The sequence below is a fragment of the Anthonomus grandis genome, chromosome 2 (assembly GCF_022605725.1).
Source record: "Anthonomus grandis grandis chromosome 2, icAntGran1.3, whole genome shotgun sequence".
NCBI lineage: Eukaryota > Metazoa > Arthropoda > Insecta > Coleoptera > Curculionidae > Anthonomus > Anthonomus grandis.
In genome coordinates this window covers 8465147-8488487 of record NC_065547.1, presented here as the reverse complement: position 1 = coordinate 8488487, position 23341 = coordinate 8465147, and the positions used below count along the sequence as shown (strand labels likewise).

The window sequence follows — 23341 nt, the reverse complement described above, 5'->3', positions numbered from 1 at the left end:
ATGAATAAATGAATTTACTTTTTTCAATTTAATACCTTTATATTATAAAGTGTATATTATCAAGTAATTTTAGCAATATTCTTTGTGACGCCCCAATGCTAAAGAATACGTAGAATTATAAAGACTCAACGTAGAATTATTAAGAGATTATTAAATTAAGGTGCCTGTTTTCAAGGAATTTTAGCAATTTTGTTAAAGACATAATTTTTCCCTCATAATTAATGATAACAGATTTTCGATAGCTAGCGATCACAGATACGATTGAATGTAAAAATAGAAGGAACAAAGATGATCCTAAAATCACGAAAGAAGAAATGGATTCTTCCAGAGAACAACGAAAAGTATGAAGATACACTACAAAACAAGTAATAAAATAACAAATGCACTAAAACATCAAAAGAAATTTGATCCAGCAGTTACAACTCACAAATAAAAGCTAAGCCAAAATACCAAAGAGCTCCTAAATAAAAGAAAACAACTGTCGGAAAAACAACACCAATTACATAATACTAAAGGAATTAAATAAAGATATCCACCGATTGTTCCGAAAAAACATAAGAGAAACCAACACAAGCGAGATAAAAAAAATAATAGAGGAAAACAAGTCTAAAAGTTCTGAAATCGTCGAATCCTTTGTCGAATTAGTCCTTTTATCGAGAAATGTATAGGAGGGGCGTTTAAAGCCAAGACCAACTTAAACCCAACGTCATAATCCAGGGATTAGAGAAAATGCCAGAAATAATAATATTCGAAAAACGGAGTAGTGATGGATGGGACTAGGCGGGAATAAAAACATCCAGACTTTGGCCAAACTTTTCACCGAGTGTGTTTACCGAGGAACAACCCCATCCCATTGAAACAATGCAATAATTGTTTTATTACACAAGAAGAGAGACATAACAGATCTAATAAACTATCGCCCTATCAATTTACTGTCACACATATATAAGGTCTTCATAAAAAATTATTACAAAGAGACTGGAAGCTAGGCTTGACTTCTATCACCCCAAAGCACAAGCTGGATTCAGAACTGGGTATGACACCAACAACCATCTACTAGTAATAAAGAATTTGATGGAGAAATGTGCAGAGTACAACAAACTCTTAGCACTGATATTCGTGGATTATTAAAAAGCCAAAAGCCACTGTTCATCGAAAACAAAATATTAACTTTGCCATGCTGTTTCATATCGGAAACAGTGTGTCTTATCCATAAGCATCTAACACACTTCCAAGACAATAACAGAACCCGAGTAACACGGCAAATGTTTGATTTCGCTTGCCTATTCCACACTTGGAAGGCGTTAAAAAATCATTCATATACAAGGGCATTAAAACGTATCCATCATTTACCTGTTGAGATAAAAAATATATAAAAAATTTTCGTTATCGCTGTAAAAGAGTTCTACTTAAACAAGCTTTTTAGTTTATTCAATAATTTTTTTGAACACGATTTTAACAATTAACTCAAAAAGTTCCTATTTTGTTTGTGAGCGTGTGTGACGTACATTGTGATGTTCAAGATTTTTCTTTTTTTAAATGTTTGTTCTTTTTTAATTGCTTGTTTATAACTAACTGTTATCTGTTTAATTTTTTTTATTATTATTTCCAAATTAACTGTCCTGTGCTACATTTTTATTAACTATCTTGTTTGTCTATATACACACCAAATTTTATTTTATTCTTGTAAGTTTTAATCTCTATTTTATCTGTATCTATTTCCAAATCTTGTGATACTATTGTGATAATTTTTTAAAACTTTTAGTTACTAATGTACCTAATGTAGCATGACTCCTGCTTTATTTCAAAAGCTGAAAAAAATATTTCCTAAAAAGAAAAACTAAATTAAACCATTAAAACAGTATTTTGAAAATAATCGGTAACTAGGTTAGGTTTCAATAACTATTTTGCTTACTAATTATGTTAGGTAAATGTAAAATCCTCTTAAAATATTTTATTTATTCTCATATAGGTATTTAAAATTACTGTTATCTTTATAAACTTATAGACTATGCTTTGTCAATAAGAATATCATTTTTATGTATTTCTTTGACAATAAAGTATGTTTGAACTGAACTAAACCTCCAATACCATAAATCAACAAAAATTGTTAACAACATTGACTGAGTGTCGAATAGACCATAACTACACAAACTTAATTAAACATATCTACCAAAACGCCACGGCTAGCGTAAGACTATCCGAACAAGAAACAAATTCTTTACACAACGAGGAGGACGACATCAAGACCATTTCCTTGTTATTTACGACTCTTTTGAACAAACTTGTAAGAGGACAGATCTATGCGAACACGGCATTAACATAAATGGAGAGGAGATAAAGTCATTAAAAATTTGTAGACGATCGTATGGATAATTTAATTTATGGCAATTCAACTAAGAATCAACAGAACCAAGACATAAATAATCACGAATCCGGTGCTAAACCGTAATGTTTCTGTTGCTGGAAAAGCTATTGAGCAAACCGTCATATAAATATTAATGAAATTGGATTAGGCAAAGATGAGCTCCTCCGTCGCATAGGATCAACCTGGACAGCTTTTAGTAAACTAAATTATATATTTAAGTCGAACTTGCCCGTATTCATCAAAACGAAAACCTTTAATCAATGTGTGCTGCCTGTTCTTACTTATGGCATAACATAAAATAATCTAGGCTAGAATTCCCTGAGAATTGACATCTTCCCCTTAACAATTTTACGTTGACGTGAAAAATATCTCTTTAACAATAAATTCTTAGTCAATTTGATAAATCTGAAAATACACATTACTTACGCATTTGCACCCGTCGATATACCGGGAACAGAAATGGGAATCATTTTCTGTTCCTCCGGAACCTTAACGGTGAGGGAGCTTTTTGGCCCTGTTTTCCACGTGCTGTTTTCCTCGTCTATTACCGAAGCCTCAACCGCTAGTTAAACAAAATATATAATATATAAAACCGTTGTAATCAAATTATATAGGGTGTTCTATAAATAACGGTAAATATTTTAACAGCAGATTCCGTTTGAAGAAAAATTGGGGTCAAGTTAAATTTTCTTAGTCTGAAAATCAAAGACAACCAAGATATAGATACGGTGATAAACTTTATGTAATTTTTTTGAATTTTGGCCATAAATTTAGCATTCGTTCTTCGTTTTTTAACAAAATTTGGAATATAGTTTCTTTTTTATATGGCAAATTCTAAAATTCACCTTTTTTTAAATTATGTCATAGAGTCTAAAAATCTCATCCATTATTCTCTCTAGCCTGGAAGAAAAATATCTACACGCATTAAAGAACACGTAGCGCTTTTTGAAAAATTTAAAAATACCAATGTCAGTGATACCAAATCAGCGTTTGCGAATCATTTGCTGGCCTCTACTCATAATTTTTCTCCGGGGGTGGGAGCTGAAATGCTTCATGAATGCCCTAAAGGTAAGAAGCTTGACCTTCTGGAGAAAATGGAAATTACAAAAGCTAAAAAGAGTCCTGTTCTCGTGTGTGTGAATGACGTGTTTACTTTTGAACCTAATTTAATTTTTAACAATTTAATTTAGCTAAGTATCGTTTAACATTTTCCTTGTGGTCACTTTCTTCAATTCACATTGGCTAACGTGTTAAGTTGTTTTAGAATTAGGTCCGTATAGCCGATAGGTTTTACACTTATACTTATAACCTTGTTGTACCGGGTTCGATTCTCGTTGAGTCTATGTTGTTGCGTTCCACTTTTTAATTTTTTATTTTTTGCTTTGTACAATTATAACCTTAAAATTATTGTTTATTTATGTACTGTGAAGTGTGTGGATGGCTTCTAAAGGTTTTTTATTGTTTTATGTAAGTTTTTAGTTTTATTTAAGTAGTATTTTTATTTTAGGCCTGATGATGCTCTAACTAGAGCGAAACACGTGTAGCCCGTTTAATTACATGTTGTGAGACCGTGACTTTGTGTTTTTCTTTGGTTTTCGTCAATTATGTCATAGAGGGTGCCACCAGCAACATTTTGATATTTTTTTAATTCAGTAACTTTTTAGGCTTTGCATAATTTCATTCTTTATTTGAAATATGTATTGTATAAACGACATTCATGAAGTATTATATAAAAATTCTTTAACTGAAAAATCACCTAATCTTAAGCAATAATTGCTAATTTCGAAATGACTTAGCGGCAGTTAAGGATCTGCGATATTCATCCATGTTTTTTAGATATTTTTCCATCAATAGTAACATTTCAGAATATTGATGTTACCAAAAAAACATCGAAATAGTTTACATAAATGATAGTTTACAAAAATATCTGCCGTATTGTCAATTTACAAATATTTTGTTTATTCTTTAGTTGAAAAAAAACAAGATATTATTAGGGCAATACCATCAGTCACTCACCAATTATCTAGCAGGCTAAACCTCGCATCGCGCCATCATGTTATGTCATTGGAATATAATCGGGGAGTCCCAGACCAGAAACTCGCCAATAATAAACCTAGATATTGGTCTAAAGCCGAGGAATTCCAGCCGACCCAATTTGATATTTTACTTGTTTTAGTGAATAAATATTTTAGTTTTTGCACAATTTAGAGGTTTTGAACTAAATCTGATGTGAAGTGATTGTTAAAGTATGCCAAACACTTTTGTACTTATTTATTTGGTTGCTGCTAAATAGTTTTCGAGATAGCCTTTAAGTTCTAATATCACAGCAGCCAATGGAATAATCTTAGAACATTGAATGCCTTATGTATTCAGTATTCTAAGGTATGTATTTTCGTTCTGGTGAGAAACTTTTTTTTGTTATGTATTTGAAAATTGATGCCTGTTTTTACATATTGCATTATTAAAAGTGCCATTTAAAAGTAAATTTTGGAGCTATTTGGATTAAGAAAGTACCCATGCGCAATGCAAATTATGTTCCAAAAAAAAGACTTCCGGAAAAACATCAAATTTAAAATCCCATCTAAAGAGTATGAAGGCAAATCGTTAGCCTCCAAGAACAATTCAAGAGGAATCCAAAAATAATCAATACTGTGATGCTGAAACTGAGAATAGGAACCTCGATAGCAACACTAGTGATTTTTAACAAAGCAGTAAAAAACGGTGTTTTTGTCTGAAACTTCTGTTGATCGAACACCAACTCGAGCACTAGTTACTTTTATCAATTTTAATTTATTTTATTGACCTTGATAACGGTAGTAGATTAAACTACCGAAATGTTAGTTAAAATTAGGTCTGTTTATTGAATAAGAATTTTTAATTTCACTAGGAAAAATAAAGTTAGAATATTGGAAAGAAGAAACAATCTCAGAGGTCGATAGATAAAACCTCAGCTCCTGAGTATATAAAAAAATCTATTCTACCTCAAGTAAATTATTGTATTTAAGATTTATTGGATTTAAGTTTTTTTTTTAATAAACTTTATTACTGAACTTAAAACAGTTTACAAAACTGATAACAAGTCCTTCATTAGGAATATTTTAACATTTAAATTAAATAGTCAGTTAAGTATACATGATAATATAAGCTTAGATAAACTATAAAAAAAAATTAACACTTTCAATATTTATCCCTTTACCCTACAAATCAACCCCAAAACAAAAAATACCAAAACTATATAAATTTTCTCCAATATAAAACTTTAGTTTCAACAAAATAGGTCATTCAGACACAGCATTTAATTCCGCCATTGTTTTTTTAGTTTTTTATAAACACACTAGTCTTTTTTTATATTCACAATAAATGGTGGAAGTTCGTTATAGCACCTTATTGACTGGCTAATTACACCGTTTCTCCGCTTGTCAGTCCTTGATCTTGTTAGATAAATAGATTAGTTAGATTATACTAATACTAATAGACTAGTTAGATTGTTTATATTTCTTCTAAATACGTGAAATTGAGCGTATAAAATAATAATTTTTAAATTGATTTTTACTGAAATACTGGAGTAATACCCAATAAAATAAATAAATAATTATGAAGTCGTCACAATAATATAGATTTTTATATTTATAGGGTTACAGGAAAATAAACTATTCAAAATACCTAATCAAGATAATAATAATAAAATGATGTAAAATGTCCAAGACAGACCATCGATAATTAAAAACATCGATGTTTTATTTCGATATTATCGATGCAATCGATTGTGGGTGTCGATGTTGAAATCGATATTCAATATCGATATTTTCTGTCAATGTCGCATCCCTAGCGGCAGTTAATATTTTTTCCATTAATTGTTCTCTTATGATTATTATATTTTCGTAAACAATTAATTTTATGTATCATATGCAAAAATCTAATGTGTTAAAGTCTGGACTTCGTGCGGGCCAATGCCTTCCACTTCCACGTCATACGCAATAAGTAACAATAGCTAACAAAACTAACAATAAGAATGCAATAAAACGTAATAGATAACTTTGCCAATTGTGTGATTCTGATTTTTCATAACCACTCATTAAAGTAACAGACAAGAACATACACCCTGACAGTGACATTTATAATAATTCATCTTGTCAGACACAGCCTACTTCTTCACTACAGCTACTAGCAAAATATTGCTGGTGGCGCCCTCCATTACATAGTTTAAAAAATGGTCAATTTTCCAGATTTGCCATATATAAAAAGAAAACCATACTGCTAATTTTATTAAAAACGAAGAATATGGAAATCGAAATTCATAAACGAAATTCGAAAAACGAAAATTTATGGCCAAAATTCAAAAAAATTACATTAAGTTTATCACCCTGTATCTTGGTTGTTTTTAACTTTCGGAATAGAAAAATGCAACTTAACCTAATTTTTTTCTCAAAAGGAATTTCCTGTTTTAAAATATTTACCATTATATACGGGACAAAAATCCCTATGTACTAATACTTACTTAATAAATATTGTCCTCCTCTAGGAAATGCCAAAAGAAACTGAGCAGAAAAGAAGTCCTTATGCGGGGCAACTGTTTGACAAAGCACCGACACTTGCTCCAAAATCTTCAGCAAAAAACAATTAAGTGTGATTATTTTAACATCATAAATGAACACTTTTTTACCTTAGGATCGATCTCCTTATTCTTGGCCGGACACTGCAGCTGCGAAGTGACACTAATGACAACTTGTTCGATTCTCCTATATAATCCAGGTTTCAGACCGTGTTGTATTACACCCTCCACTTTCACGGCCAGCTGGGAACCCGCTTGAACGCTAATAAATTCCCCCATGACTCTCGGTTGGGGAGAAATCGCCAGTTTGACACTAGTCGATTGTAAAATTTGAAAGAAAAACCTCGGGATCGGTAGGGAGGCGTTCGCAATGATTTCGACGATTTTTTTCAAAATTTCCACTTGCTAAAAATTTATAATAACGTAAGGTATAAGGTGATTGATGATCAATGGTACGTTAGAAAAAAAAATCTTATATTTTTTTTTTTTAAAAACCTAGGGATAACTAATTGTTTTAAACATTTTTATTTTGTACATTACTTACTTAGCTCTGAAATTGTCGCAATGATTTAATAAATGACAGTGACAGTTTCAGTTATAGTATTACCATTATTATTAACTATCAAATGAAGTTTTGATGGAACGATTTATTTTCAATGGACAATGGGCTCAAATAATAGCAAAGCACATGTAGAAAATTTAACACACATTGTATTTAGATTTATAACCAATGGATAAAAAAAAGCCTTTTTATATTACAAAATACTTCGTGAGTTACATACATTTAAATACATACATAAAATTTAAAAAATATGTATTATTATAGGGAATTCTTGAAATGATCCTGAAATAGGTGTTCAGTTGAATTAGTTCTATGTATAGAAAGTTTTGGAATTTTAATTCCACTGGTTTTTGGGCATTTTGTAAAATTTTTGAAAAAAAAATTAAGCTCTCCGAATTTTTCTATTCTTAAAACTGTGTAAATTTTCTTAAAAACGTTAAAATAGGTGTGCAGTCAAATTATTAAATAAATAAATAAATAATATCTTAATTTAGCAAAAGCTACATGCAATAAAAACATAAATGAAATATAAAGTAAAAGTTGGCCATAACTGTATCAGGACACTCCGGTTTGTCCATGGATGATCTCGGTAATCCAGAAACAGCATCCCGGTTCCAGAAATCTCCTGTCAGAGGTAGACCATAAATTAAAACTAGACTCAACCTAAACATTATTTCCTTGTCCCACTTATTAAAATCACAGTTAATTGTTGTTTGCCTTATAATAATAAAAATAATGTCGACTCAGGTTGATCGAGTCGGTTTGGTTGCAAGCAGCCAATGACACACATTGGGAACTTGGTTGACCTTGCTGACCAGACACATTGGTCCCCCCGTGTAACACTTATATTATTCCGGTAATATGTATAGAAATTTTTATTTCCACTGTTTTTTGAAATATTATTTTGTCAAAATTATAGGTCAAGGTGCTGCTTCTGTACCTGCCCATCTAACGATTTTGAACTATGCTCCTGCATTGACCCCGCCCGTATTGATGGTGCCTACTGCGAGCAACCAAAATTATTATACTGCACCGAGTACCGGACTTAGTAAGCGCTTTTTGGTCTATTATCAGAACGTACGTGGCTTGAGAACAAAGACTGCAGATTTATTAAATAGCACCTCTGCGTGTTGGTATGATCTAATGGCGCTTACTGAGACATGGCTCGATTCGTTAATATCTGATGGTGAGGTGGTTGCGGCTGTGTACAATGTCTTTCGAGCCGATAGAGATTTTCTAAATACGGGAAAATCACGAGGTGGGGGCTGTCTGATGGCCGTTAATAAAAAGTTTAATGCTTTTAAAATAGATGTAAATCAAAGTGTTGATCTTGAGCCCGGTATAGATATTGTTGGTGTTAAGATTGTATTAGATTTCTCGTCAATTTTAGTTTTTGCTGTATATCTTCCTCCTCCAGTATATCCTGAAACTTTGGAAAATCTGGTTTTTGGGCATTTTGTAAAATTTTTGAAAAAAAAATTAAGCTCTCCGAATTTTTCTATTCTTAAAACTGTGTAAATTTTCTTAAAAACGTTAAAATAGGTGTGCAGTCAAATTATTAAATAAATAAATAAATAATATCTTAATTTAGCAAAAGCTACATGCAATAAAAACATAAATGAAATATAAAGTAAAAGTTGGCCATAACTGTATCAGGACACTCCGGTTTGTCCATGGATGATCTCGGTAATCCAGAAACAGCATCCCGGTTCCAGAAATCTCCTGTCAGAGGTAGACCATAAATTAAAACTAGACTCAACCTAAACATTATTTCCTTGTCCCACTTATTAAAATCACAGTTAATTGTTGTTTGCCTTATAATAATAAAAATAATGTCGACTCAGGTTGATCGAGTCGGTTTGGTTGCAAGCAGCCAATGACACACATTGGGAACTTGGTTGACCTTGCTGACCAGACACATTGGTCCCCCCGTGTAACACTTATATTATTCCGGTAATATGTATAGAAATTTTTATTTCCACTGTTTTTTGAAATATTATTTTGTCAAAATTATAGGTCAAGGTGCTGCTTCTGTACCTGCCCATCTAACGATTTTGAACTATGCTCCTGCATTGACCCCGCCCGTATTGATGGTGCCTACTGCGAGCAACCAAAATTATTATACTGCACCGAGTACCGGACTTAGTAAGCGCTTTTTGGTCTATTATCAGAACGTACGTGGCTTGAGAACAAAGACTGCAGATTTATTAAATAGCACCTCTGCGTGTTGGTATGATCTAATGGCGCTTACTGAGACATGGCTCGATTCGTTAATATCTGATGGTGAGGTGGTTGCGGCTGTGTACAATGTCTTTCGAGCCGATAGAGATTTTCTAAATACGGGAAAATCACGAGGTGGGGGCTGTCTGATGGCCGTTAATAAAAAGTTTAATGCTTTTAAAATAGATGTAAATCAAAGTGTTGATCTTGAGCCCGGTATAGATATTGTTGGTGTTAAGATTGTATTAGATTTCTCGTCAATTTTAGTTTTTGCTGTATATCTTCCTCCTCCAGTATATCCTGAAACTTTGGAAAATCTGTTTGAGTGTCTAACATCCCTTGACTGCATTTTTGGTAATAATATTTGCATATTGGGTGATTTTAATCTACCTAATTACGTTAACTGTAACAATTCTCAAGATAAGCATATTTTAATACTGCAAAACTTTATAACTTTTCTTAATTGCAATCAAAGCAACTCTATACAAAATTCAAATAACAGAATTCTTGATTTGGTCATAAACAATAATGAAAATTGCATAGTGGAAAAATCTTTGGATCCGTTGTTAACCGAAGATACTCACCATCCTGCTCTTTATATTTCGTTAAAATATTGCCACTCTATGAATTTTAAGCGTAAGACACTTTTTAACCTACAAAATGCATTTAACTTTAAAAAAGCTAATTTTCCTAATTTATATGATACCTTTTCAAAGACTGATTGGTCATTTATGGAAACTACGGTTTCTGTGGAGCATCAGTTTAAGGTCTTTTATGATTAAATATTAAAGGAATTGGACAGTTTTGTACCAAAATATCCTAATATACCTAGAAGAAATTTTCCACCTTGGTTCACAAAGAGTATTATAAGGGATATAAAGCTTAAGAGTTTTCATTACAACAAATTTAAAAAATATGGAAGAATCGATGATATAAACACGTTTAAATTGTTACGCAATAAATCTAAAAGAGATATATCTAAATCTTACTATCAATACGTTTCAATTGTAGAAAGCAGTATCATAAATAATCCTAACAAATTTTGGAGTTTTATAAAGAATAAAAAAAATACAAGAGATATTCCTAAAGATATGTTTTACAAGGACACTCCTATAAAGGGCACCCTTGAAATAGTTAATTCCTTCGCTGACTACTTTAAACGATCTTTTTTAAATAATAATTTACACCCTAATTCTCATCATACCCTAAATGACTCTCTTAATATAAATATTTCTTGTTTTTCAGAACGCGAAGTACTCAATGCTTTAAACAAATTAAAACCTAAATTTACAACAGGACCGGATCTTATTCCTGCATTTATTATTAAGGACTGTAGGCATATACTTGTAAAGCCTTTACTTGTTTTGTTTAACAACTGTCTTTTATCGGGGTCTATTCCTGCATTATGAAAAGTTTCCAAGGTTTGTCCTGTATTTAAAAAAGGTAATAAGTCCGATATATGTAATTATAGACCTATATCTATAATTTGCAATTTTTGTAAAGTTTTTGAATTTTTAATTCACGATAGAGTTTTTCCGTTAACCAAAAATATTATTATTCCCCAACAGCACGGATTTTTTAAAGGAAGGTCTACGAGCACAAACCTTTTGCTTATAACTCAGAATATTGCTGAGGCAGTTGATAATGGGGAACAGATGGATGTTATATACCTGGATTTTAGCAGGGCTTTCAATCAATTGAATCATAGTTTAATTGTTGATAAGCTTAGTAATTTTGGATTTTCAGCTGTCTCTCTTCAATTGTTTCGCTCATATCTATGTGGTAGAAGTCAGTACGTGGAGTCATACGGCGAAAGGTCAAGCTCCTATGATGTAGTTTCTGGTGTCCCGCAGGGATCTGTGCTTGGACCGCTACTGTTTAACTATTTTATTAACGATATTGGTGATAAATTAGATTGCGATTTTTTACTTTATGCAGACGATATCAAGTTATATAATAAAATAAGAAATCTCGCAGATTGTCATAGATTGCAGTATAATCTTGACATGGTAAATGCTTGGTGTGTAGAAAATGGTCTAAAGTTGAATGTTTCTAAATGTAATGTTATGGCATATACCAACAAATTAAAACCGTTATTATTTAACTACGCTTTAAATACGACTACATTAATATGCACAAATTCTTTTAAAGACTTGGGAGTGTACTTTGATACCAAACTGTCTTTCTCATACCATATTGACACAGTAGTCTCAGAAGCGTCAAAATCATATGGATTTATTTATAGAAGCACTAAGGATTTCAGAAATCCAGATGCCATAAAAACATTATATTTTGCATATGTACGATCACGATTGGAATATGCTTCGGTGATATGGTCGCCGGCTTATAATGTACACATTAACAATCTAGAGCAAGTGCAAAGGCGCTTTTTAAAATACTTATGTTTTAAGTGTGATAATGTATACCCACCTCAGGGTTTTCCACATGATGATCTGCTTCAACGTTTTAATATTTGTTCCCTAGAAACTCGACGAACCTATTATATTCTGCTCTTATGACATTGCATAAATTACTTAATTATCTAATAGTCCGCCATTAGTGTCAAAATTATATTTTTTTGTGCCTCGTCTCAATAATAGACATCATACCACGTTTCATCTCCCTACTCCTAGAACAAATCTACTTACATTTTCACCAATTTATACCATGTGTAGTATTTACAATAATGATGCTCGTTTTGACATTTTCAATATTACAAAGGAAGCCTTATGTCGCTCACTTGAACACTAAGCCACAAGTAACCTTGAGAGTGTTTTTATTTTGAGTTTGTATTAAGCTATTTTTTGTAAATAATATAGCCATTTCCGTTAATAAAAATTGAGGTTTATAGTCAGCACATTAGGTTTTGATCGTTTTTGTTACTTATTTTCTATGCCTCTTATTACTTTTTATATAATTTTTTAGTTAGTTTTAGTTAGCTTAGAAGATTTTTGTAACAAGTTATATATACATTTTTCTTAGTTAGCATAAGTTATATTTATGTATTTGAAGGTCTTTCCTGCCTTGTAGATGGGTATTTATTTACCTGTAAGGCTTGTATTGTAAAATAAATAAATAAATAAATAAAATTTAAAAAAAAATCAACCTCTCCAATAAATGTTTTTTTTTCTCAAAATCCTGTACATTTTTGAAAAACGCTGAAACAAATGTGCAGTCAAATTGTTTCTGGAAAATTTTAAGAATTTTATTGCTACTGGTTTTTGAGTTATAAGAATTTTATCAATTTTTGTAAAAAAAAACGATCTTTCAAAAAAACTTTTTCAAAACCTGGACAATTTTTTTTAAATACTGAAATATTATATGATTATTCAATCAAATAATCCCAAGAATACCTACGTATAGAAATTTTCAGAATATTAATTCTATTGGTTTTTAAGATATAGGCACGCTAAATTTTGAAAAAAACTTAACCTTTCTAAAAATGTTGTTGATTTTTTGAAAAGCGCTGAAATAGGTGTGTAGTTAACTTATTCCAGGAATTTATTCAGAAATTTTTAAAATTTAATTATTACTGGATTTCAGTTATAGACATTTTGTAAATTTTTAAAATAAAAAATCGATTCCTTAAAAAAAATTTTTTCTCAAAGTTCTCTTCATTTTTTACAAAATGCTCAAGTTGGTGTCTAGTCAAATTATCCTTGGAATATGCGCAAACATTTTCAGATATTTCTACCGGTTTTTGAGACATGGATCTTTTGTGAAATTTTGAAAAAATTGACCCTCTCCAAAAACTTTTTTTTTCAAAAAAAGTTTTTGGAGATTTTCAATCTATTTTTTTTTGGAGTTTTTCCTTCTTTTTTTTTTTCATTTTTTCGTCTAGGCATATATTATATTAAAGGTGTGGCGGTTACGTTTCACAATAATTTTAGCGCTCTACTGCACGGAGCAGAGACTCTCCTAATTTCTTGAGGGATTTTATTGTATTTCCAATCACTGGTTTGCCCAAGGGTTCGCCTTACTTTGGGAAATAAATCAAGCACCTTTTGGTTTAACATAACTTTATTAAACCCGATTAATTCATAAAATGGTCCAAAATATAGTCTACAAAACTTTACATTGTACCGAGTGTCCAAATAAGAAAGGACGCCGGCTGTATCTCGGAAACTATTCATCGCACAGCGCTGAAAAAAAAATTCTTAAGAAAAGTGGCCCAAAAAAATGGCTGGAAAATATTTACAAGTTCCTAAGACTACCACAAGAGGGCGTAACTGCACAGTAATTTCAAAAAATTCAAATTTCGTCTAAAATAGCCAGTATAAGGTACCATTTTGAAAACATCAGAATAATCTTCATTAATTTTGCCTTAATCTGGCTAAAGAATTTTCTTCATATCTCCAATGAGAAGGGTGGGGGAAGATCATAAATAATGCAACTTTTTAATCGCCCTGTACTCAGATTCTTTATTAAAAGTAATTCAAGTGGGTACTCGTTTAAAAGGAAATTCAAGGGGCTTTCAAAATATGCACCTGTCAATGTCACTTTGTTTTCAGTGAAGTCGTCAGAGGGCGTTGTTTAACAGAGACTGGGTTTTTAGAGATTTTCTCTAAAAAGTTAAATGCAATGATATGATTTTTTCACTGCGGTTTCGATATCTCCATTTGTTTTCGAGTAATTTTAAAATAACCTATTTTTCAAATTTTAAATATTATTAGCAATATTAGGGCGGTCTTTGTGACAGAATATTATCAAAAATTACTGAAAATTATTTGAAAGCTCATAATCATATTTCCACTTGAAAATATAATTGGCAATCGAGAATCTCCGAATATGATTTATTAGAGCATTATTTATTAATTCTATTTGAATATTACTATTATATCAAGAGGCCTATGGAAATATAAACAGAAACAAAGGATTGGAAAATGTCATTTAAAGTTACTTAAATTGACAGTTGTCAGTTTTAAGTTATTTCTTATGTGTAAGTGTTTTTTTACTACAAATTAATAAGTTTAAAAATGAAAATTCCAAATGAAGTAGCCTATAATATGCTAGCAGTTTATTTCGAATGCAATCATAACTCAACGGTTGCCTCTCGAATATATGCTATGCGGTATCCAGAACAGAGACATTATACGAAAAGGACATTTGCAAGATTAGCTACTCGGTTGCGAGAAAATGGCAGTATCCATTTATCTCTTAACAGAAGACGTCGCTCTGGACGATCTGAAGAAAATATTGTTAATGTGCTTGCTTATATTGGATTATACCCTCACATAGGAATAAGGCAAATTTCATTGGATTTGGGCATTACGAAATCAACTATGCATAACATTTTAAGAGACCATAGGTTTGTTAAAAAGTTGATAATTAAATTAGACTATTACTAGAATCGAATATTAAAAAATATATATTATTTTTATTTTTTACCTAATTTCAATGTTATTTTAGGTTGCATCCATATCATATGGTGCTGCATCAGGAATTAACAGGAACCGATTTTGATAGACGACTTGATTATTGTAACTGGTTTAGCAATATGATGAAAGAAGATCCCCAGTTTGTCTCAAACATTCTATGGACAGACGAGGCAACTTTCACCAGTAGTGTAAATTTACACAATATGCACTATTGGGCTCCCACAAATCCCCACTGGATGAGAGAAGTGCAGTATCAGGGTCGGTGGTCTGGTGTGGGATAATAGGGGGAAGAATTATTGGTCCATACATTTTTAAAGAGGTCCTCAATAGACACACCTATTTAGATTTTTTACAAGATCACTTGCCTTTACTGCTTGAAGACATCCCAATTCAAACCCCTGCAAGGATGTTTTTACAGCACGATGGATGTCCCGCGCATTTTGCGATAAATGTGAGAAATTTTTTAAATTTATGGTTCCCTCATAGGTGGATTGGTCGAGGAAGTATATTTCCTTGGCCCCCGCGATCTCCTGATCTGACTTGCCTAGACTTTATTTGTTTGGCAGACTAAAGGATATCGTTTACCAAACCGGACCTACAACACGAGATGATATGATAGCCAGGATCAAAAATTGCGGTAACAAGCATATCAGTTGCCGAAGTGGAGGCTGCAGTTCACGTTACTTATCGAAAAGTACGCGACTGTATTAGTAACGATGGTGGACACTTCGAACATCTTAAAAGAAATCGATTTAGTTATATGTTTTATTTTTATTTATTTTATATTTAGCATTAATTTGCGCTATTTGTTATAATTGTTTAGTCAGAAGGATTTTGAAGATTGAATAAGAGGTAAATGGATACTGCCATTTTCTGCTAACCGAGTAGCTAATCTTGCAAATGTCCTTTTCGTATAATGTCTCTGTTCTCGATACCGCATAGCATATATATATTATTCTAGAGGCATCCGTTGAGTTCTGATTGCATTTGAAATAAACTGTTATCAAGTCGGGGGAGTTTAATTTTTGTAACGTTTTTTTTTTCAGATTGATCGGCGTTGCCATTCGCTTAAAACGTCTAATAGGCCATCTACCGTGAATCACCCTGTATATTAATGCGACTCAATATATGTAAAAACGCTCAGACAAACTTATTCCGACTTATCTAATCAGTCAATTCCTGCTAATTCTGAATCATTTGTTAAATTAATTATAGGTACTTATATTTGAAATTTGAAAAATAGGTTATTTTAAAATTACTCGAAAACAAATGGAGATATCGAAACGCGGTTTTCACTGGTTTGTTAGTATGTTTTAAGTCTTCAAAACCGCATTGAAAAAAGCATATCATTGCATTTAACTTTTTAGAGAAAAACCCAGTCTCTGTTAAACAACGTCCTCTGACGACTTCACTGAAAACAAAGTGACATTGACAGGTGCATATTTTGAAAGCCCTTTGAATTTCCTTTGAAACGAGTACCCACTTGAGTTACTTTTAATAAAGAACCTGAGTACAGGGCGATTAAAAAGTTGCATTATTTATGATCTTCCCCCACCCTTCTCATTGGAGATATGAAGAAAATTCTTTAGCCAAATTAAGGCAAAATTAATGAAGATTATTCTGATGTTTTCAAAATGGTACCTAAAACTGGCTATTTTAGACGAAATTTGAATTTTTTTAAATTACTGTGCAGTTACGCCCTCTTGTGGTAGTCTTAGGAACTTGTAAATATTTTCCAGCCATTTTTTTTGGCCACTTTTCTTAAGATTTTTTTTTTCAGCGCTGTGCGATGAATAGTTTCCGAGATACAGCCGGCGTCCTTTCTTATTTGGATACCCGGTACAAATCACTACTAAAAAGTTAACTAAACATCTAAAAGCTTAGTTGAAACATACCGGGGAAGTACCGCCGCGAGCTATAACTAAAGTTATGCTGGTCACAACAAAAGGTATTTTAACTGGCCATTAGCATATAAATTCAAATATAGGGTATTCCATTTAAAAAAATTAACTTTTCACCATTTTAGTAAATTATTTTTTTTTAAATTTAATTTTCGACCCTGATTCAATATACATTATACAGTAGATAGAATAGGTAGATCTCTTAAAGTGATGTTTAAACTTTGAGCTTTTTAGAAACTTAAATAGCTGAGTAATAAACAATTAGTTATCCCTTGGTTTTTAACAAAAAACACGCAATTTTTTTTCTCAAAAACCGCTAAAGATAGGTATTGAGAAGTATGATTAAAAAAGACTCAAAATGAAGCAGGAAATCAAAATATCTAAAAATATATAGAGTGTTCCATTTAAACAATCAAAGGTGTTGCCATTTTTCTATATAAGCGGCAACGCTGCAGTGTTGAAAATATGTTAGACCGATAGAGCATTGTCGTTTATGATGGTTTCAAATTTTCAGAAAAATACTATGTTCCGTTTTCTATATACGGATATTACCGATAGAATACCGATTTCTATATACTATATATTTCTGTAACGTACCATCGGTCGTCATTCACCCTGTATGTACGTTAATTCACTAGGATATTATAGAAAATAGATCAGTTTTCGAAACTTACTCGATGGGTTATCGTTGCAGTTGCACTGTCTTCCAACAACTTCTGCCCGGCCCAAAATGCACTGTCGCACGCCTTCACCAACTCCTTAGACTCAAGTTTCATGCTTGTCGTGCCAAACTCCATCGGGACTTCCCTGATCTTTGACGAACTGGTGCATACTGTTTCCAGGCATTGCTCTACTAACACACATGCTTGTTGAAGACTAAAAGAAATATTTTTAGATATCAATTACACAGTAAGTATTCATATAAGTTAATAACAAATTTGAAATATAAAACAATCGTTTTCACGAATTAAGAACTATAATTCCAATTATAAAATATTCACAATGAAAAATGTAGATAGAACATCCTAGCACTTTATATAAAAAATCCAAATAGTTAATTGCATAGTCGACATTAAAAAGTATTTTCACAAGAATTAAAATTGAAGTCGAGGTATTCATGAATTGAATAAAAAGATTTTAGAAGTAGACATCTTTTAATGATTTTGATGAATTTATTTACTTTTAAGTTAAGCATGTGCTCTGGTAATTCCTATCTCCTAGATCTATTGATTCTATTGATGAAAGTTGGTATCAGGTTGTTGCTACTTCTAGTGATGATATTTCTATCACCATGTATTGAAAAAAGGTTGCTCTTTACATAGGTTATATAGGCAAGGATATAATGACAGAGAAAAATTATTATCTTGAGTTCACACATCTTCGCAATAAGGAATGTTCCCAATCAAAGATAGCATAAGACATGTTAGATCCTCCAAAATACTCACAGTAACAAGTGTTACTGTGAGTATGTTATATGTGTATGTTACTGTGTGTGGTTATTTTATTTGATTTTATTTTATTTATCTATTCACAGGACTTGCCCATTAAATTACAATAAAGCAAATTACAAATTTAGAGCAAACACAGTCAAAGTAACTACCTACATTAATATTATTACAGAGCACTTAAAACACAAGGTATAAAATACAAAAATAATCGTTATCACATGCCTAACAGTATAATCACGATACATTATATTTACCAAAACTGAATATCAACTTAATCAATATTTTGCATGGAACAGTCCTAATCAAACTCACAAATGACTTGTAAGGCATTCTGAAAAGGTCAATATCTATAGGAAGAGAATTCGGTAATTTAGAGGATCTTGAAATGAATGAGTTAATTTTTTTTTATCATTAATGTATCTCCAGAAATGGGCTGGATTGCACTCTAGGTTTTCATATAAATAGAGTGACATTTTGAGTTTCTGTTTTACATTTATTAGCTCTTAAGTCAGAAAATATTCAGAGTAATGAGTCTCAGATTTTGTTTGCATATATTTTTTTCACTGGTTTTCTTTGCAATAATGTTAGTTGTAATGTTGTAATTGTTTAATGTTAGTGTAAGTTAGAGCTTTCAATGACCTTTCTTGCAATAAATTGACAATATAGAGAATATAAACTCACTGAACCATTTGTACAGCAGACTTAATATCTAAATCAGAAAATAAGGTGTCCCAGTCAATACCAAACAATCATTTATCGCTATATAATTACTATTTCTAAAGTCAAAATAGTATTCTTCACATGTTAAGTTCATTTAAGTAGTACATAAAATAACAAATATGCAAGTAAGCTATTACGTTAATTCATAAGATGATCTACGGCTGGTTCAACTTTGACTTCAGATTGTAAATCTAAAATTGTAAATATCAAATTTAAGTATATATCCCTATCATTAGTACGTACTATTTTTTTAATTATAAAAAGAAAAAATCAAAGAAGTTCGTAAGACAATCCACATAAACTCCCAGTTCATTATTACACTATACCAGATAAATTAAAATCATCCAGTATTATGAACTTGCTATCCATTAGGGATCTAGGTGGTAGATAGACTGACCCAATAATGTAATGTTGAAAATGTTATTTCCACATATAATTGTTCAATGGTGTTATTAGGAAAGGGAATGATTTTTACATAAGTCTATTATGCAATAATTATTCCTCCAAGCCTTTATTCCAACAAGCTCCTTGGAGCTTGGAGCTTGTTGATTCGCTCCTATTACAACGATAGATAATGTAACCACGAAATCTGATTTAATGTTCTGACAACTCGTCACTTAACCATGATTAAATAATAATTATAATATCATGCTGTACCGAAAGCTCTAACTGCTGAAATTTAGTTCTTAATTCCCCTATATTATGAAAACATTATGCACTTTTGGATTTATTCAATTGGCATGTCAACGGTTAACTGAGGGCAATAAGAGCGGTTTGAAAAAACAACGTTAGCACAACTATTACTTCAGTAGACATTGTCGATTATATTAAAAGCTCAATATTCCAATGATCCTTCTAGACTACTCAACACCCTTTGATACAATCCAAAAAAGAACTATTTACATACTTTTCAAGACATCAGGTCCGTAATACGCATAACAGCGCCTTGTTATGCGTAAAAGTTTTTGTAAAGCGTTTAAACTGTGTAACAGTGTACCATACATCTTGTGCACTTAGAATTACGGGCCTAATCGTGGCAAGTGGTAGAAACCTTGTTCAATGTGCCGTGTGTGCAAAAACATCGCGGGAAGAGGAAGTAAACAATGCCGTCAGCAAGTTAACTGATGAAAAAATAAGGAGATTGATGCCCTACGAGCAAAAATACATTCATTAGAAAGCCAATTAACTGATTCTGATGTTATTCATGTTACTAAGATATCAGATCCTGCAATAAATACCACCAAAAGTTCGCCTAACCTCAAAAATGGCGACAATACAATCGAAAAGTTTTCGTCTGAAAATCTTTTACTCCGTAAACTAGTTCATGAGATGGAGTCTCTTATCTAAAGAAATACCTTGGAATCGGGATCTTCAGATTCCGTCGATTCCGATCCTGCTAATCAGTCAGCCTTTCGAGCATCATACTCTAACGTAATAAATGGCAACTCCAAAAGCTCCAGCAATGTCAACACGGCCCATACCAATTAGGCTGCCAAGCTCCCGGTCGAACCCAAAGTTACCTCGGCACCAGTAAACCACAAACAAAAAATAGGCCCTGCTATAGTTAAAGTTGCTATTCATGAAGCACAGATCTAGAAAATATTAATGATGACATCACTAAAACAGCCGATGTTTGGCAAACTCAAGGCAGAAAGAGAAGACGATTTGTTGTAGGTCGAAATGAATCTGCCCCTAACATTAACACAGTACCCAGGCTAGCAGCACTACATATCTCACGACTAGCACCCCAGACCAAACCAGAAGACCTTGAGCAATTGCTAAGCCTACTGGCCCCTGGGAGCGACGGTTTCTCATTTTTTCTAGAAACGGAGCGCAACACCAGCTTAAACAGTAGAACAGCCACAGGTGATAGGTCCTACGTAAATCCAGTCTCTTGCCACAAATCCCCTCCGATGAGTCTATCCTGCTCCTGCTACTACCAAAATGTAAGAGGTCTCAGGAGAAAAACAGAAGTGAAAACTGTTTTTTTGAAAATCTGGGGAGTATGACATAATTGGATTAACAGAAACGTGACTACACGAAGGTGTTTATACATCTGAACTGTCTGATGATAGATACAATATTGTTAGAAGAGATAGGAGTGCTACTACTAGTCAAAAAAAAAACAGTCAGGGTCAGACAAAACAACTGTCACCAACCTTTGTATACCGTCTGAATATGCCTCAAGCAATATCAAGCAAAGCTCAGTTAGATGTAATCTATACAGATTGTGAGAAGGCGTTCGACCAGATTGATCATAGGCTGCTCCTGGATCGGCTGGTTGCACTGGGTATATCATACTCAGTTTTTTGTTTTTTGCAGTCTTATCTGCGAAATTGGATCCTAATGCTAAAGATTGGCAAAAGCACTTCAAATAGATATAGGGCTACCTCAGGTGTACCGCAAGGTACACATCTTAGGCCTTAGGTCTCCTTCTTTTTACATTATTTATAAATTTACTTCCCGACTGCTTATCAAAATCTGTGGGACGTTTATTAATCCACATATACATATGTTTACAAAGCTGTAAAAAAAACATCATTTTTAAAAATAAAGACAGACAAATTGTGGATTAAAAGGCATAATGTCAGCTTCTCAACGCAGTTGAGGGCTGTTATAGCCTACAAAGTAGAATAATTTATCCAAAAAAGTATCTAATAGTAAGTACCAAAAAAAAAAAAAAATAAATAGTGCACAAAAATCGAGGAAACACATTCAAAACATTTTTACATAAATAAAATAAGAAAGAGAATATACAAAAATAAAAACCTATAACAAATCCAAAATTCATATTTTTAAATGCATTGCTCTGTTTTTAAATAATATTCTGGAGCTTAGATTTCATGCATTTTCGGAAGCCGTTTGTCGTTAGCGAAAGATCAGAAATATATTTATTTACTACAGATGCAATATTATAAGAAAATGATCGTTTAAAAATTTCTTTTCGATGTCGTGGAATTTCTAAACGCCGTCTATTTCTGACATTAGCCTGATGATGAATATCAGCTCTAAATACCACCCTATCCAAAAGATATTGTGGGTATCGTGTTCATTCTATGGTTTCGCAACAATAAAATTGTCACTAAATGTTAATAAGTTTTTCACGAAAAGTAAATATTATTGAGTATGATTACAAAATTGATGGGCTCATCCTGGAGCCTAAGACTAAAATTAGGGATTTGGGAGTCACTTTTCGGAGTGGTATGAAACTCAATACACATTATATAGAAATGGTCAATAAGGCTTATAAGTCTTTGGGGTTTGTGATTAGAAATAGCGGGAAGTCCGGAGCTAGAAACTATTGTTAGGCTTTATAATGCCCTGGTTAGACCACAGTAGGAATTTGCTGCAAAAATTTGGATGCCATCTGCCTACATTCACATAGATTACATAGAAAAAATGCAAAAGAGATTCCTAAGACAGCTCTGTGTTAGAAAAAATAATGCTTCTCCATGTGTGGTCTCATGCAGAAGCATGCTGGCCAGCTTCCAATTTACAAGCTTATTCGACAGAAGAAACAAATAGGCTGTGACTTTTAAACACTCTGTCCTAAACAATAAAAAATATAGAGACTGTGATTTAGCTAAGTACATATATTTCAATGTTCCTAAGATTAATTTGAGAATTCTAGATTAAAATTTATTCAAAATCGACCTAGTGACCCATAAATAGAATACTACTGATATGTAACCACATACTTAAAAAGAATCCCATAGATATTGTCATAGATGTTGTGATAATTCAATTGCATTTATTTTATTTCTTGTTTCCTTAGATGTAAATTTGTATGTGTTTTCCCTTTTCAATTTTATGTATGTTTCTTTCTTTCATGTTGTTTTCTAGTTTACTTACTGAATTATTTATATTTTTATGCCATTACTTATAATTACTATTTCACTGGTGTTTGTAATGTGTGCCAAATAAATAAATAATGATATTACTATCATGATGTCCTTTAGAATAATTATATTTTTTTAATGTTATAAATAAAAAGCTGTCAACTTACATTTGCATATTTTCCAAAGTGGACGGATCAGCATCGAAGGCGGTCTGATACAACTTCCAATACAAATCTCCGCAATTTTTAAATTCTTTGACGCACTTTCTCATTTGGTTCGTTATATATCCGTGCCGCTGATGTTCATCCCTTAAAAAAAACCACACTTATAAATCCTTGAATTACGTATTTAAT

General features: G+C 32.1%; 1 protein-coding gene across 1 annotated transcript in view; it reads right to left on the bottom strand.

Moving 5' to 3' along the window:
* LOC126747120 (integrator complex subunit 7) overlaps positions 1–23341 on the bottom strand; it is a 56661-nt gene that overhangs the window by 2619 nt on the left and 30701 nt on the right. Inside the window, exons 11-15 of the mRNA XM_050455611.1 lie at positions 23156–23296; positions 17656–17857; positions 7032–7325; positions 6867–6972; positions 2795–2930 (exon numbers count right to left, since the gene is read on the bottom strand). Coding sequence (XP_050311568.1) covers positions 2795–2930; positions 6867–6972; positions 7032–7325; positions 17656–17857; positions 23156–23296 — 879 coding nt within the window. The remainder of the gene's footprint in view (positions 1–2794; positions 2931–6866; positions 6973–7031; positions 7326–17655; positions 17858–23155; positions 23297–23341) is intronic.